The sequence below is a fragment of the Tupaia chinensis genome, unplaced genomic scaffold, assembly GCF_000334495.1.
Source record: "Tupaia chinensis unplaced genomic scaffold, TupChi_1.0 Scaffold000028_1, whole genome shotgun sequence".
Lineage (NCBI taxonomy): Eukaryota > Metazoa > Chordata > Mammalia > Scandentia > Tupaiidae > Tupaia > Tupaia belangeri.
The window spans coordinates 2,388,538-2,403,619 of record NW_006159458.1 but is presented as its reverse complement, the minus strand read 5'-3'; the positions used below and the strand labels follow the sequence as shown (position 1 = coordinate 2,403,619).

The following is a 15,082-nucleotide window of genomic DNA, read 5'->3' as shown; positions in this document are numbered from 1 at the left end:
CCTGTTGTCCTCCACATGTTCCTTCTGTATCACAACCCCCCCCTTTTTTTAAAAAAAAAGAAAAAAAAAAAGACTATTTTCTGTGACTCTAGAAGACCGAGTCAGTCTATATGAGAATAAATTGTAGTTCAATATAATTTATACCTTTTTAGCACAGTGGAACAAGCTCTTAGAAATTTTTTTCTCGGGACCAGCAGTTAGCCTAATGGCTGTGTTGCTGAACTCCCATGTAACTGACCGCGGTTTGTTCAAGTCCTGGACCCAGTGGCTTAAACTCAAGCCGGGTGCGTGTGCGTGCATGCCCAAGATCCCGAGAGGAGAATGGAGGAGAAGGGATTATGGCATGGCCATCCCCCCTGGGGGTTGATTTCTCGCTTTCTATTTCTCTGTCTCTCTCTTTCTGGCAAGCTCATGCACCCTATAGCAAAAACCTCTCCAAAGAAAAAAATAATTATTTTTTCTCTACAGGTATACAAGGATATTTATTCTGAGTCTAGGAGGATGCTTGTTTGGACTGCCCTTGTTAATAAAATACTAAATTTGTAAGGAGCATCATGATTTACTAAATACTTTTACATAGATTATTTCACTTGGTTTTCATGTTAGTCCTGTTAGGTGGCATTTTCCTCATCTTGCAGAAAGACTCACAAAAGTTACATGACATAACCACTTTGTCTGAAGGAGCTAATCTCCCTTTTTTCCCTTATCTTTTAAAAATTGAATTAATTTTTTTCATAGCTAATATCAAGTTCTGAAATTAATATTGCTTTTTTTTTTAAATAATTGGTCCTACCTGATATAATGGGGGCTCCTGAAAAGAGACACTTTGCATCTGTCTCTTATTTTTTGTTTTTAGCTTGCTATGGGTGCACACACTGGCCAGAAAGACAGAGGGAGAGAGAGAGAGAGAGAGAGGAGAGAGACAGAGAAAGTGAGGAACTACCCCTCAGGGTGGGTGGCCACGCTTTAGTCCCTTCTTCTTCATTCTCCTCTTGGAATTTTGGGCATGCACACTCACATGCCCAGGATGATTTTCACACTACCTGGTCCAGGACTCAAACTGTAGAGTCAGCCATGTGCGATCCAGCTGCTTTAACCTCCACAATGCATGCAGGCCCCTAGCTTTTTAAATTGTTACCCTAGCTCTTATGACCACCTGCTACAAAGGAGGCAATAAATACTTCTCCCCCCCTCCAGGCACATGTGCTCATTGGAGACAGAGAGAAAGAAAGTGAGAAATCATCCTGCCAGTGGAAATGGGCACACTACATTCCTTTTCCTCCATTCTTTTCTTGGGATTTGGCTATGCATGCACACATGCCTCATATGGTTTTAAGCTGCCAGGTCCAGGACTTGCACCATGATCAACTATTTGGGAGTCCAGCACCTTACTCAGTGACACCTGCTGTCCCAATAAATATATTCTTATTAATAAGTGGATGACTGACCTATCTTCTATCCTGCTGAGAAAGATAATACCTAGAACTGGACCCAGGATCTTCAAGCTCTACACTCATTATGTGTTTTTTAGTAGTAAGATCAAGTAATGTAAGTTCCTTTCTCTTTTTACTGTTCCATGATTCTGTCATTTGTTTAGATGATCCAATCTTTCCTTCTCCATTTGTTTTCTTTTTTTTTTCCCCCCCACAGGCCCATTGGCTTATTCACTCAATCATTGATTCAATTAGTCATTCAATAAATACTTTCTAGGCTTATGCTAGGTGTTAGTTATATAAAACAAAAATATAACAGGATTCCGAGTCTCAAGGGTACACTTTCTCTTAACCTCAACCATCTGGAAAAAGCAAGGGAAAGCACTGAAAACAACTGATTACTATGGAACTTCATGAGGCAAAAGGGAAAAAGCATTTTTATTATAAAAATCACAATTACAACAAAAAAATAAAAGCTGACTAGCATAACTGAAATGCCAAGAAATTTAGAGAGCAAAAGACAAAAACAGGCTGAGAAAATGGAAATAAAAGAAGCTATATAGAATAAAGTGATTTGTAAAGCTTGATTTATTCATTCATGTATGCACAATATTATGTGTGTATATTCATTTCAGAAGTATATTGAGGGCCTCTACTGGGTGAACCTCTGTAAGGTAAAATGGAAGCAGTAAATGGATTAGCAGACAGCAAAATCTCTGATAGTACCAACAGGTGGAATTACAATGAAAACCTTGCTATAATGATAAGAAAAGAAAAATGGAAGTAGCAGTACAGTGGATAAATAGCACTACGCAGACACTTGTGGATGTGACAAAATTGTTGCATACTCTAATGCTTTTCCTATCCTAATTAGATGAAGAAGCATCAAAACAAAACAAAACAAAAAACCTGTGACTGGTTTATACTTGTTCAAAATAGAATAAAGTTTGGTTACTGGAGAAAGTAGAAAATACAGAGTACAACCCCCAGTAATCTATTATTAGAGCCAGTAAATATTAAAGTCACTCTAATAAATTTCTCTAAAACTTGCTGAAGACTTACTCTAAATTTCTATGCTATGGTAACTGTTAGTTTGCAGAATAGAGTATTGTGGGTTTTTTTTTTTCCTCACTAATTCTATAACCCCAAGTTTTATATTGAAGAGAAATTGTGATGCATCATTGACCCTAGGCCTGTAGGCATAGATTAGCTCTATTTCTTTAGGGTTATTTAGCAAAATGAATGATAGCTTAGTAGATTCTTTTACTGCACCCCTAAAGGAATTGCTGTGCTGAAGAAATATGTGTGTTAGCAATCTGGGAAAAAATTAAATGATATATATGAAACTTGTTGAGGCAGGGAGAGTGGTATACCTTTAGAAAAATTTTCTACCACAATTTTAAATGCAGATACTTGTCTTAGAGGTATAGGTAAAGTAACTTAAAAATGTACTTTCTACTGAACAAGTTATAATCCAATTGTGTTGGATAAGGTTGTATAAATATAATAGTCTTGAAAAGTAATAGGAAAATAAAACTTGGACAGCTAACTAAAAGAGATGACATCCACAAAATGGTACCAACCTAAATTCTATGGAGCTTCTTCCTTGCCCTTTTAAGATTTCTTTCAACAGTTTCTCTATTCAATTATGGGAGTAGAGAAAATTAGGAATTTATGAAAAGCAATAACAACATTATGTCAGAAAATATCCTGGCCCACAACATTTCCTTTTTCTTTCTCACTTTGACATTAGGTAAGTGATACCCTCTTTCTGCTTCTGATATTGTGGTTTAGTGTCACCTTAAAGAAAATAAAAATATTAACAATAGCTATTTATCAGTTAATTTTGAGCTACTTTCAAAGGTGTGCTATCTAACATTTATAGTATGCTTATTATCAGCACGTGCTATTCTATGCACTATTATCAAATTTTAATTTAATTGATACTTTACTATGAACTATTTAATCCTCATAATAGTATATTAAGGTGGGTACTATTATTATTCAAGAACGTTTTATAGCTGGCTGAGGGTTCATAGCCAGATTTGACTATAGCAGGGAATTATTACAACAGGAGGTCCTGTGTCCTGATTTCAAGTTTCAAACTACCCAATGAAATACTCATGCTTTATTGTTAAGTTGTTATAGTATAGGAAGTCCATTTAAATTGAGAAAATACAACATCTTTTGACTTTTTACCTATTTTAATTAAAATGTACAGTGCAATGTTTATAAATCACACACACACACACACACACACACTTTGTGAAATGATTACTATTCTTTTGACTTTTTACCTATTTTAATTAAAATGTACAGTGCAATGTTTATAAATCACACACACACACACACACTTTGTCAAATGTTTAATATTCTCAAGCTAATTAGCCTATTCGTCCCCTCACATAGATACCTTGTATGTGTACATGTGGTAAGAACATTTCAGATCGACGGTCTCAGCAAATATGCATTTCAAATATGTAGTGCATTCTTACTAACTCTAGTTTTCAAGCTACACGTTAGCACTCTAGAACTTATTCATCCTGCACTGCTGAAACCTTGTGCCCTTCGACCAACGTCTTTTTGAATATATATGTTGAATCCTCATCGTGATTGGTTCTGGCTGTTTTTGTATGCTGTGAAACAGTAGAGAGCCTAATGAAAATGTGGTAAGGCAAAACTACGTAGCACACGAAGTTTGTGCAGTGAATAAAGCAGCTTTTTGTGTTTTATTTATTTTTTTTTGGATTACTATGCTTAGAGAAAAGCACAATTGCAAATAGCAAATTCAGAGAGAAACTTGTTAAATGTATGTGCAACTACAATCAATAAGGTGTTTTCATACATACCATTTCATTAAGTTCTTCCTTATGAGAGAGTCCATAATACTAGGAACTCTGGAAGTAAACTGAGATTTGGGAAAATTAGGTTATCATTTATATGAGGTCTGAGATCTCATATCATGTGGTTATTCTTTCTAACAGAGAAACAGAACAGATGAAATTGATAGATTTAATCAAGGTAGGGAAATATGTCTTGTGTAGCTCACTGCAATATATATACATTAGCTATCATAAGAATAGATTTGCAGATGCTTTTGAAAGACCTTCCTTGTTTAGAAATTATAAATATATTGATGTGTCCATCTAAAATAGAGAGAAACTGCCTTTCTGTGATATTTCCTTTGGTTCACAATTTCTGCTCCAAAGTATGTAAAAAAGGCTTCCAGATATCCCACCTGGAAAAGGCAGCTATAATAAAGGTGCAGAAGAAACTACTGGCTGTTGTTTTACGATCAGAGACCAAGTGATACATTTCTGAGATGCTGAAATTCTGGGGCAACTAAAGACTTCCATACAGAAGCAGAAGGCAGGAGTACTTTAGACTTTACTTTAGATAGAGTAAAGAGGCTGAGACTTTTTTGACCAGCTTTCACCTTGGTACTTTAAAATTTTTAGCTTGTGATAATTAAGTTATCAAAATTAGCTAAAGAGGAAAGGCATTCCTACTTGTGGCAGAACTCAGCAAACAAATTCCAAATCCAGTGCCCTTTCTACTATAGTTTTTCACAAAGGCTGAAAAAAGAGCCCTCATGAGTTTTCCTGTTGTGCAGATAATACTAGTAATAATTGAGGAGTTGTACTGGTAGTATCAGTAATAGAAGCAGAATTTGAAAATATGCTCAATATCCTTAGACATTAAGAAAATACAAATAAAAACCATAATGAGATACAACTTCACACCCACTAAGTTGACTATAAGCCAAAAAGAAAAAGAAAAGAAGTGTTGTAAAGAGTATGGAGAAATTGGAATTTTTTTTTTTTTAAGAGATTTTTGTTATAGGACACATGTGCTCACTGGAGAGACAGAGACAGAGAGAGTCAGAAAGTGATAAATGACCCCCTGTTGGAGAATGGTCACACCACAATCCCATATCTTTTATTCTCCTTGTGGGATTTTGGACACACATGCCCAGCGTGAGTTTCAAGCCTCTGGGCCCAGGACTTGAACTGTGGTTGGCCATGTGAGTGTCGAGTGACATAACCAGTTTGCCATTAGCTGGACCTGAAATTGGGATTCTTGTACATTGCTGATGGGAATGTAAAATGATATAACAGCTGCAAAAACAGTTTGGCAGTGCCCCCAAAGAGTTAAGCCTAGAACTTACCATACAACCCAATATTCTACTTCTAGGTATGTCCTCAAAAGAATTGAAAACAGAGATTCAAATACTTGCATGTGAATGTTCACAGCAGCATTTTTCACAATAGTGAAAAGGTAGAAAAACTACCCACGTTTCGTCAATAGAGGGAAAAAAAGCATACGATGGAATATAACGCAGCCATAGCAGAGATAATGTTCAGATACGTCCAGCAACATGGATGAACACTGAAAATATGTGTTTAGGAATTACAGCTAATTCTTAAAAGGGCCTGATGTATTGAAGAAACTGCTATGGAAAAGAGAAACAAGATAAACAAGAAGGTTTTGGAATGTTGAGCTTTTTCTTCCATTTCTTGCTTTTCTATTCTTGATGGCAGGAAGAAGTGGAAGTTGGTAAAGAATTGAGTCTATCCTTCTTGAAAAGCTATACATGACTAGAATCAGAAAGGGTACCCTGTAAGTTCATTATTCTTTCTTTTTTTAAAAAAATAAGTGTCAACTTGATACATCTAATTTTAACAGACCTCAAAAATATTTGTAAGAATATATTGAATATGGATAACTTGGTATCTGCTTTGTTATGCCTCAGAAATGCTGCACTGAGTATATGCCCTTATTACTGGGCTTCATTTTGATGCTTGTTTATCCTTCATTGTACCTGTGCTTTCAAAAGGTTTATATGATGAAAAACTGCTTTGGCCTTTTACTACCTGTATATAATGTAGACTACAATAATAAACTACTTAATAGCTTTTTCTAAGTGCTAAATGTACTAACTAAAAATTAAAAATTGCTGAATGAAATAAGCAAGACTTAGCATAACTATTATATAGTGTTGTTTATATGAAATAGCTAGAATAGGCAGTTTATAAAGACAGAAGGTAGAATATAAGTTCACAAGGGCTAGGCTGAGGGAGAATGAAAAGTTACTGCTTACTGGGTACAGACCTTATGATTGGGGTCATGAAAAAGCTTTTGGAAATAGTGGTGATAGTCATACAACATTGTGAATGTAAATAATGCTACTTAATTTTACCCTTAATGTAGTTAAAACAACATTTTACACTAGCTGTATTGGGTTGTTGGAAAAGTCATGATGCATTTTTGCATAGGAAAATCATAGCAAAATACGACTTTTCTGATAATCCAATAGTAGTGGCATCTGACATTTAATAGTATCTAACTTGTAATAGCATCTAACATCTAAGTTCTTGTCATGTTTATATTTCTCATGTGCATTTGAAGTAGAATCAGGTATTGTTTCTGATCTAGTGAAATTCTCTGTGCGCCTAGGCTTATATAGAATAAAATAGTAAAGTCTCAGTTACTGTTTCTTATATACTGTGTGCTGAGTCTACTCATCTATTAGTCAGTTGCCTTTCACAAATGCATGTGGTTCTGATAATTTCTCAGAATCATGATTTGTGTCATAGTTTGGATTTGTTTTTAAAGGAAAAGCACATCTTTCATATGATTTCTCTTGCCTCTTGAAAAACATAGAATAAAATACATCATAGTTAAAATTATAGATTTTATATGAATTATTTATTTTATATGAATTATAGATTATCTCAACTAGATATGAACTGTTTAGTCATTTAACATCTATATAGACCATCTTCTTAAGATTGTTTTAAATTAGAACAAGTTTGAAAAACATTAAGTCTGTTTTTTGTTTGTTTTTGCAATAGGGTATGTGCGTTTGCTGGAGAGGGACAGAGACAGAGAGAGAGAGAGAGAGAGAGAGAGAGAGAGAGAAAGTGAAAAATCACCCCCCAAAAGGGGATGGCCATGCCACAATCTCTTTTTTTCTTCATTCTCCTCCTGGGATTTTGGATATACACACACATGTGTCCAGTGTGATTTTCAAGCTGCCGGGTCCAGGATTTGAACTATGATCAACCATGTGGGAATCCAGTGCCTTAGCCACCATGCCATCTGCTGGCCCTAAACATAAATCAATTAAAAAATATTAGATATTAGAATTATACTGAGTTCATATTTGAAGGGGAAAACATTTAATAGAAACAAAAATAAAAAGTTATCCTTTGATGATATTATATACAGTAATATCTATGACTTGACTAATAAGCACTGTTTTCATGCTGAGAAAAGCCATTTTGTGTGCTGAAAAGATGTACAGGAATTAAATATAAATTAAAAAATAAAGGAGGCAGAGATACAAATGGCATTCTAAGTCTGAGAAAATATCTTTTTTGCCTTTAGTAACTAAAAGAGAAATGTGCGTGAGTAGCAATATGTATTTTGTAGTTTTGTTTCCACATCAGAACACTTCCAAAGCAGTATCTGTTTTATCTTTATCTTTTGAGTGTACAAAAGTCAAATTTCCTTAGAAAGTTCCACTCAAACTTCAAGTGCTTAGTCCATGATACTGGCTGATAATTCTGTGTGCCTTTTTAAAAATAGTACAGTGTAATAAAAGTAGACACAGGAGCTATACTATTTAAACATTAGCTGTTACATTTTTGGACTGACTTCATAGATGCATTTGTTGAATTTGTGGTAAAATCCTAGGACAAGAAAAACTACTAATACATCTTCTGACTTCTTTACCAGTGTTTTGCTAGAAACACAAATAATCTGTTATGATCGTTGTTCATCAGGCATACATTTTGTTTTCTGTAGTTATCTTCAGATTGCTTTTGTGTTACAAGCTCATAATCATTTTAGTGAATTATTTTTCCAAATTTAATTTTGGAGAAAAGAATTTTATCATTTTTTGCTTAGCTTTCCAATTTGGAATAGTTGTTCTTAAATCTCATGTCAGCACTTGTAGAATAAAAACAAATAAATAAAAAAGCACAGGTTTAAACTATGAAAGTATGACTGCTGACTATGGGAGGGTGGTGTCGTCGTCTTTGAACACAGACACCACCTCAGTCCTTGAAACTGCAGGAACAGCTGCAGCAACCACTGCACCGTGGCCAGCAGCTGCTGCAGCCGCCCGCAGCAGTAACAGCTACCACCAGGACTGGATCCGAAGCCCCTGTCTCCAAGGCTGCTTTGGCTCCTAAGCTGCTATCCCTGAGTGGCATGTTCACTGTGCACAAACCCAAAGAGCCCACTTAAGCTGAGCTGCCGAATCGGTTGAAGGAGAAGCTTTTGGTAAAAGCTCGAATGCCTTCTCCAGAATGAACCAAGAAGAAAAAGCAGATTTTGAAAATTGAGTGTGGAGGAACTCCGGACAGTGCAGCCCAAGGAGTTCAGGTGGTTGGAATCGGAAGGGGATGTGAAATGTTGACTGGTGTGCTGTCAGGGCCAAGAGCTATGCTGCTGTTGGAGACCTGGGAAAGCTACTGACTGGATTCTACAGGGAAAGTAACAGAAAGAAAACCTTACAATCAAATAACACAAGATACTGAAAACATTCTTCAGAAATTTACTGGGAATATAATGCAAGTACCCCCTCTCTATTCTGCATTAAAGAAGATGGACAGAGACTTTCAACTTTGATGAAAAGAGGTGAAGTAGTAGAAGCAAAATCTGCCAGGCCTGTTACCATGTATAGTATTTCTCTTGAAAAATTTGAACCACTGTTTTCCACATTGGATGTTGAATGTGGAAGAGTTTTTTATATCAGGAACTTGGTCAGTGACATTAACAAAGAGCTCTCTTGAGCCAGCGAACTAGAGGTGGCCCAAACCATACAAGGACTGTTTTCACCAGAACATGGCCTTCCTGAAGACAGGTGGACAATTGCTGACAGCTCACAGTCTCTTCAGCATTGCTTATCTCTCCCACCAGAGTTGGCACTTAAAAAGCAAAAACCTGAGGAGTCTAATGAACTGTGAGTTTTGAGCTGTGAATATATAACTCTAAGTGAGTCAAAGGGAGGAGGTGATGTAATTAAGACATTTTGAGATGGCCTAGGAGTGTGGTCACTTTCTAGTCAACATTCGAATCCTGTGTGCAGATGCACAGTGAAAAATTACATGCACAAGAACAACTATTCCTTACTTTATTTTTTGCATGAAGTGAAATGTCTATCATTTGCAGTTTCTGTGACATACAATTTATTTGCTATATCCATTATAAATGTCTGTTTTTTTGTGTACTACAGAATGTTCTTCTGGAATGCTTTTGTGTTGTTAAATATGAATATGATTGGATTTGGGGAAATTAGCTTTCCGAATTTGATCTTGTCTTTTGTGAAAAAGTTGAATAGCTTTTTTTAATTGACAAAGATATGAGCTACATGTTTCTTCATTTTCACCAAAGTGAACCTAATTTAGTGTTATTTTTGACTTTATTTAGGCTTCCTGATCGTTCCCTTGTATTGAAATTCTTTAGCTGTGTTTGAAATGGCCATCATTGAAATTTCTTGTGTTTTGGAGAGTTCATTATTATTAAAAACATATCTTTGATAAGACTGTACTCATTTAGTAATAGCTATGTTTGGTCTTAGAATCAAATACATTTTATAATAATATTTCAAATGGACCAAATTAGTAATTCTACCACTAGCTGGATGAAAATAGAAAACAAGTATTTAACTAAATTCACTTCTTTCATTAGGGGAAAAGATAGCTACTGTATCTTTGTATTTTGGCAGCTCTGAGATACTTTCCTGATAGTTTTATTTACACTTTGTACCAAGTCAATAAATAACATGTTATTTTAAAAAAATTAAATCTCATGTCATATACATGTTGACTTTGGTGGCTAAAAAATATATATTGGATTGGGGAAAGGTAAATTCACTGTTCTTAGTCCCCAAACCTTCATTTTAGCAAACTTCACATAATTTCTTCCTGTAACTACTTCAATAATTCTTGGCAAATGAATCCTACCTGATTTCTCAGATAAATTACTTGTCTCAAAGCCATAATCATAATTCAATTATCTTTCCTCTAGCACCAGAGGCTCCTAGAAATGCTCGATACCGAGAAGGAACTGTTAAAAGAAAAAATAAAGGAAGCTTTGATTCAGCAATCTCAAGAACAGAAGGTAATACATTAAGTGTGTTCAGAGTATGGAAAGAATGTGTTCTATTACCTCAAATAGTACTTAGTGTCTTTCCAACCATCTTATCATTTACAGGAAATAATGGAAAAATGTTTGGAGGAAGAAAGGCAGAAAAATAAAGAGGCATTGTTATCTGCTGCAAAGGTATTTCCATCTGTAATATTGTCACTTTGTAAGTGGAATGAAAAAGTTGAATTCATCAATAGTGTTGTCAGTCTAGTTTTGTATAATTTTTATTTCAGAAAAATAAGAATTAAAATTTTTTTCTATTTAATTTAGGATATAACTGTTCATATTCTTATTCACATACAAGATTCTGATGGCATTCAAATGATTTATAGTTAAATTATTTATTATTAAAAGAACTTACATGTTTAAAATACCATGCATATCTATCTATATTTTTTATAGATTGCTTTTATTGTGTTGAGAAATATGGCTTCTGTATTTATTTTTTGAGAGTTTTAATCATGAAGGGATGATGTAGCTTATAAATTTTTTTCTGTGTCTGCTGATATAATCATATGGTTTTTATCTTCATTTCATGTGATACATTACACTCTTGATCATGTATAATTTTTTTTTTGAAAGAGAGATTTTTGATATAGGGTATATGCGCTTGCTGGAGAGACAGTGAGACAGAAAGTGAGAAATCGCCCCCTCGTGGGGATAGCCATGCCTCTTTAACCTTATGTGCACATGCACCCTCTTCTCCTTTCTCCTCTCGAGATTTGGGATATGCATGCACATGCACCATGTATGAGTTTTAAGCCACCAGGTCTGGGACTTGAACCACAATTGACTACATGGAAGTCCAGCAACATAACCATCACACCATCTGCTCATTCCCATGATGTATAATTTTTTTAATGTGGTGTTAAATTTGATTTACTAGTATCTCGTTGAGGATTTTTGTATCTGTATTTATCAGAGACACTTGTGTTTCCTTTTTTTGCTCGTGTGCTTGTCTGCTTTTGGTATCAAGGTGATGGATGCTTCAAAAATGAATTTTGTAGGGTTCTTTCCACAAGAATCTTTAGAAATAGTTTAGGAAAATTGGTATTAATTCTTTTTAAAAAGTTTTGTAGAGTGACAGGCTGTGGTGTGGTGGCCAAGGCAGCCAGATCCCACATGACTGACCTACAGCTTGAAAAACAAAACAGAAACACAGAGGGTGCATGTGCATATATGTTAAAAGTAGCATATTTGTTATTATTTACTTGTTAAAAAGACAATATATCAGGGCCAGTAGGTGGCATAGTGGTTAAGGCACAGGACTCCTAGTTGGTCAGTGGTCAACTGTGACTCAAGTCCTGGATCCAGCAACTTGAAACTCATGCCAGGTCACGTGTGTGCGTGCCAAAAATTCCAAAAAGGGAATGGAGGAGAAGGGATTGTGGCATGGCCATCCCCTCTCAGGGGTGATTTCTTGCTTTCTCTGTCTCTAACTCCCTGTCTCTCTGGTAAACAAACACACCGTATAGCAAAAATCTCTCTCAAAAAATAAAAAAAAGAATATATCAAGATCAGTGTTTTAAAAGCCAATTTTAAAATAATCTAAATAGTATATTCATAGATATGAAATATATACATACCAACAAATTGAATTTCTGATTAAATTAAAAAATAGTAAGCAGATACTGAATATCTCATATGTGCCTATCACTATAACAGGGGTGGAAATTGAAGAATGACAATGCGTTTGTCTTTTTCTTGAAGAATTTACAATCAGATACTAAGAACAATACTTATATACCAGTAAAGCATGAAGGAACACATTAAATTATTATTAGTGGGTAAATAGTATTGTCTTTGTCATAGACATTTTTAAGCAATAAATTATTTTTGAAATGAGCTTTAAGGAATGGCAAGCATTCTTGGTTGAATTTGAATTTTATACCACAGGTAAGAGAGATGAAATTTTTTAAGCATAGCTGTGGCATAATGATAATTGACTTAAATTTTTGGAAAATAGGAAATGAAAGCTTGAGATAGGGGAAGAATTAAATAAATCAAAAGCCTTAGACGGTGAGTAGTGAAATTAACTGATAGTAGTAGCTTAGAAAGAAAAAAATAGACAAACTCTAGAAATGGTTAATATAGGGAATCATCGTGTGTTTGTCAGGTTTTACTGTGAAACCATCAAGAATTTCTATAATCTAAACTAGCCAGTAAATATTCCTCCTTTTCCTACTACATGTCAGTGCGAGACTGATCTTATTTATCTATTTCAACTAAAAAATACATCATTACATACATTGTCAGGTAAAAGAAGTCAGATAAGAATATAGCAGTCTCGTATGACATCAACACAGAGGGTGCATGTGCATATAAGGTTAAAGAGGTTTACAGAAATGTAACAATGCCATTCTTCTCATTTTTTTAATTATGGAAAATAGAAGTTTTTTAAAAAATAAAATGTTATTCATACGTAATACATTTTATGTATTTTATTTTAAATAAATTACTAAATATTTTAATTTTTTCTTGAGTTGAATTTCTATTACAGTAAACATTGATATCTGTTACCAGCATAAACAAGAGTTCTTTGGCATCCTCAGTAATTTTTAAGATTGAAGAAAGATCTTAAGACCACTTCATTTGCAATCTGCTACTTTAACTTAAGGTTTGATTTCTTGGAAGTATAGAAACGATATGGAGGCTGAGTGCAGTAGTCATAGGCACTGGTTGATGCTGCTACTTGGGAGACTGAGGCCACAGGGGAGGCTGGGTTGGATACACAGCCAGCCTCCAAAAGTTAGGTAAGGTGGTAAACACACTCACAGTCCCAGCCGCTCAGGAGGCTGAGGGAGGAAGGTTATAATATATAGATCTATATTTAAAAAAAATTCCTACTTGTTTAAGTAGGAATATTTGCATAAAAAGAAAATATATTTTGTTTTACAGTAATTACTTAATGTATATAAACATAGCATTGTCAGAACTAACCCTATAAGATCAGAATTTTGTCTTTTTTAGGTTAACCAGGTCTGACTTATTCAGGGAATAATGATGCACTCTTTAAAATACTGTTTTTTTTTTCATTATTTAAGTTGGAGAAAGAAATAGTGAAGGATGCAATTTTAAAAGCCATAGAAGAAGAAAGAAAAAATTTGGAAAAAGTGCATGCTGAAGAAAGGGAATTATGGAAGACAGAACATGCAAAAGATCAAGAAAAAGTATCTCAGGCAATTCAAGAAGCTATAGAAGAACAAAGAAAAATAAGTCAGGTTAGTAAAATGAACTCTTTATAAACATTTCCTTTGTTCTTATTTTTCTTGAAATGAAGTATCTGAACTATTATTTTATCTTCCTTTAATTTACCTGAGTGGACATATCAGTATGTGATTATTTTGTCTTCGATGTAAATATTTTGCACTAATTTTTATATTTTGAAATAATTTTTAATATTTCAATATTGAAACCTCAGTAACTTAACATTTACCTTTTTATTCTATTATTAAGATCGTGTAGAGTATTCTCAACTGCAATGATCTGAGATATATTTCATGTTGAGTAAATTCTCTTTACAAGCCAAATGATATATAGTGATTAGATGTTTAATAAAATAATGAGAATAAATAATAGTAATCTGAAAAAGAATGATGAAAAGCTATTTGATGATGATCATGTAGATAGTAATGTCTTTGTCTTGACTGATATGCATGGTAATCCTGCTGGAAAAAGAAATGTAATACACTGTAAAGATATATGTGATTGGGACCAGCAGTTGGCATAATGGCTATGTCGCTGGACTCCCATGTAGTTGACCACGGTTCAAGTCTCGGACCCAGTGGCTTAAATTCACACCAGGCGCATGTGCATGCGTGTCCAAGATCCAGAGAGGAGAATGGAGGAGAAGGGATTGTGTCGTGGCCATCCTCCATGGGGGATGATTTCTCGCTTTCTGTCTCTCTGTCTCTCTCTCTTTCTGGCAAGTGCACACACCCTATAGCAAAAACCTCTCCAAAAAAAAAAAAAAAAGAAAAGAAAAGAAAGAAAGAAAGATATATGTGATTAAATGTAATATAAAAAAATTACGATAAAAAAGATCAGAATCTAAATTTCTGTTTAGTCATTACTACTACATTATTTTCTATTTTTTTCGTTTTCACATATACACACACACCACAGAATAATGTATTTGCATAGAAAAAGAGTTCAATTCAATTAATTGATATGCCCAACTTGTAAATCTGTATACCTTTAATTGATTGTAATAATTAATAAAACCTCACAAATATCCTCTAGGTCTTTATAAAGGAAATATACAGATTAACAAGCATGACCTACATACAAATAAGTTTTTTTTTTTTACTTTTTTATTTTTATTATCATAATCTTCTTTATATTACATATAACTTTACAGTGTATTACATTTCTTTTTCAAAAGGGAATGCCATGCATGTCAGTCAATACAGAAACATTAATCTCCCCACTTCATCATTCAATATCTTTTCAATGTTTTTCCCAATCATTATTATTATTATTCTAATTAT

The 15,082-nt window shown here is 34.3% G+C and overlaps 1 protein-coding gene and 1 pseudogene across 4 annotated transcripts in view; both read left to right on the top strand.

Moving 5' to 3' along the window:
- CCDC91 (coiled-coil domain containing 91) overlaps window positions 1-15,082 on the top strand; it is a 288,769-nt gene that overhangs the window by 175,001 nt on the left and 98,686 nt on the right. For all 4 annotated transcript variants that reach the window (XM_006140252.3, XM_014587159.2, XM_006140254.3 and 1 more), the window contains 3 exons: window positions 10,473-10,565; window positions 10,659-10,727; window positions 13,637-13,813. In XM_006140252.3, the coding sequence (XP_006140314.1) occupies window positions 10,473-10,565; window positions 10,659-10,727; window positions 13,637-13,813 (339 nt within the window). The remainder of the gene's footprint in view (window positions 1-10,472; window positions 10,566-10,658; window positions 10,728-13,636; window positions 13,814-15,082) is intronic.
- LOC102472751 (putative tRNA pseudouridine synthase 1 pseudogene) lies at window positions 8,441-9,478 on the top strand (annotated as a pseudogene).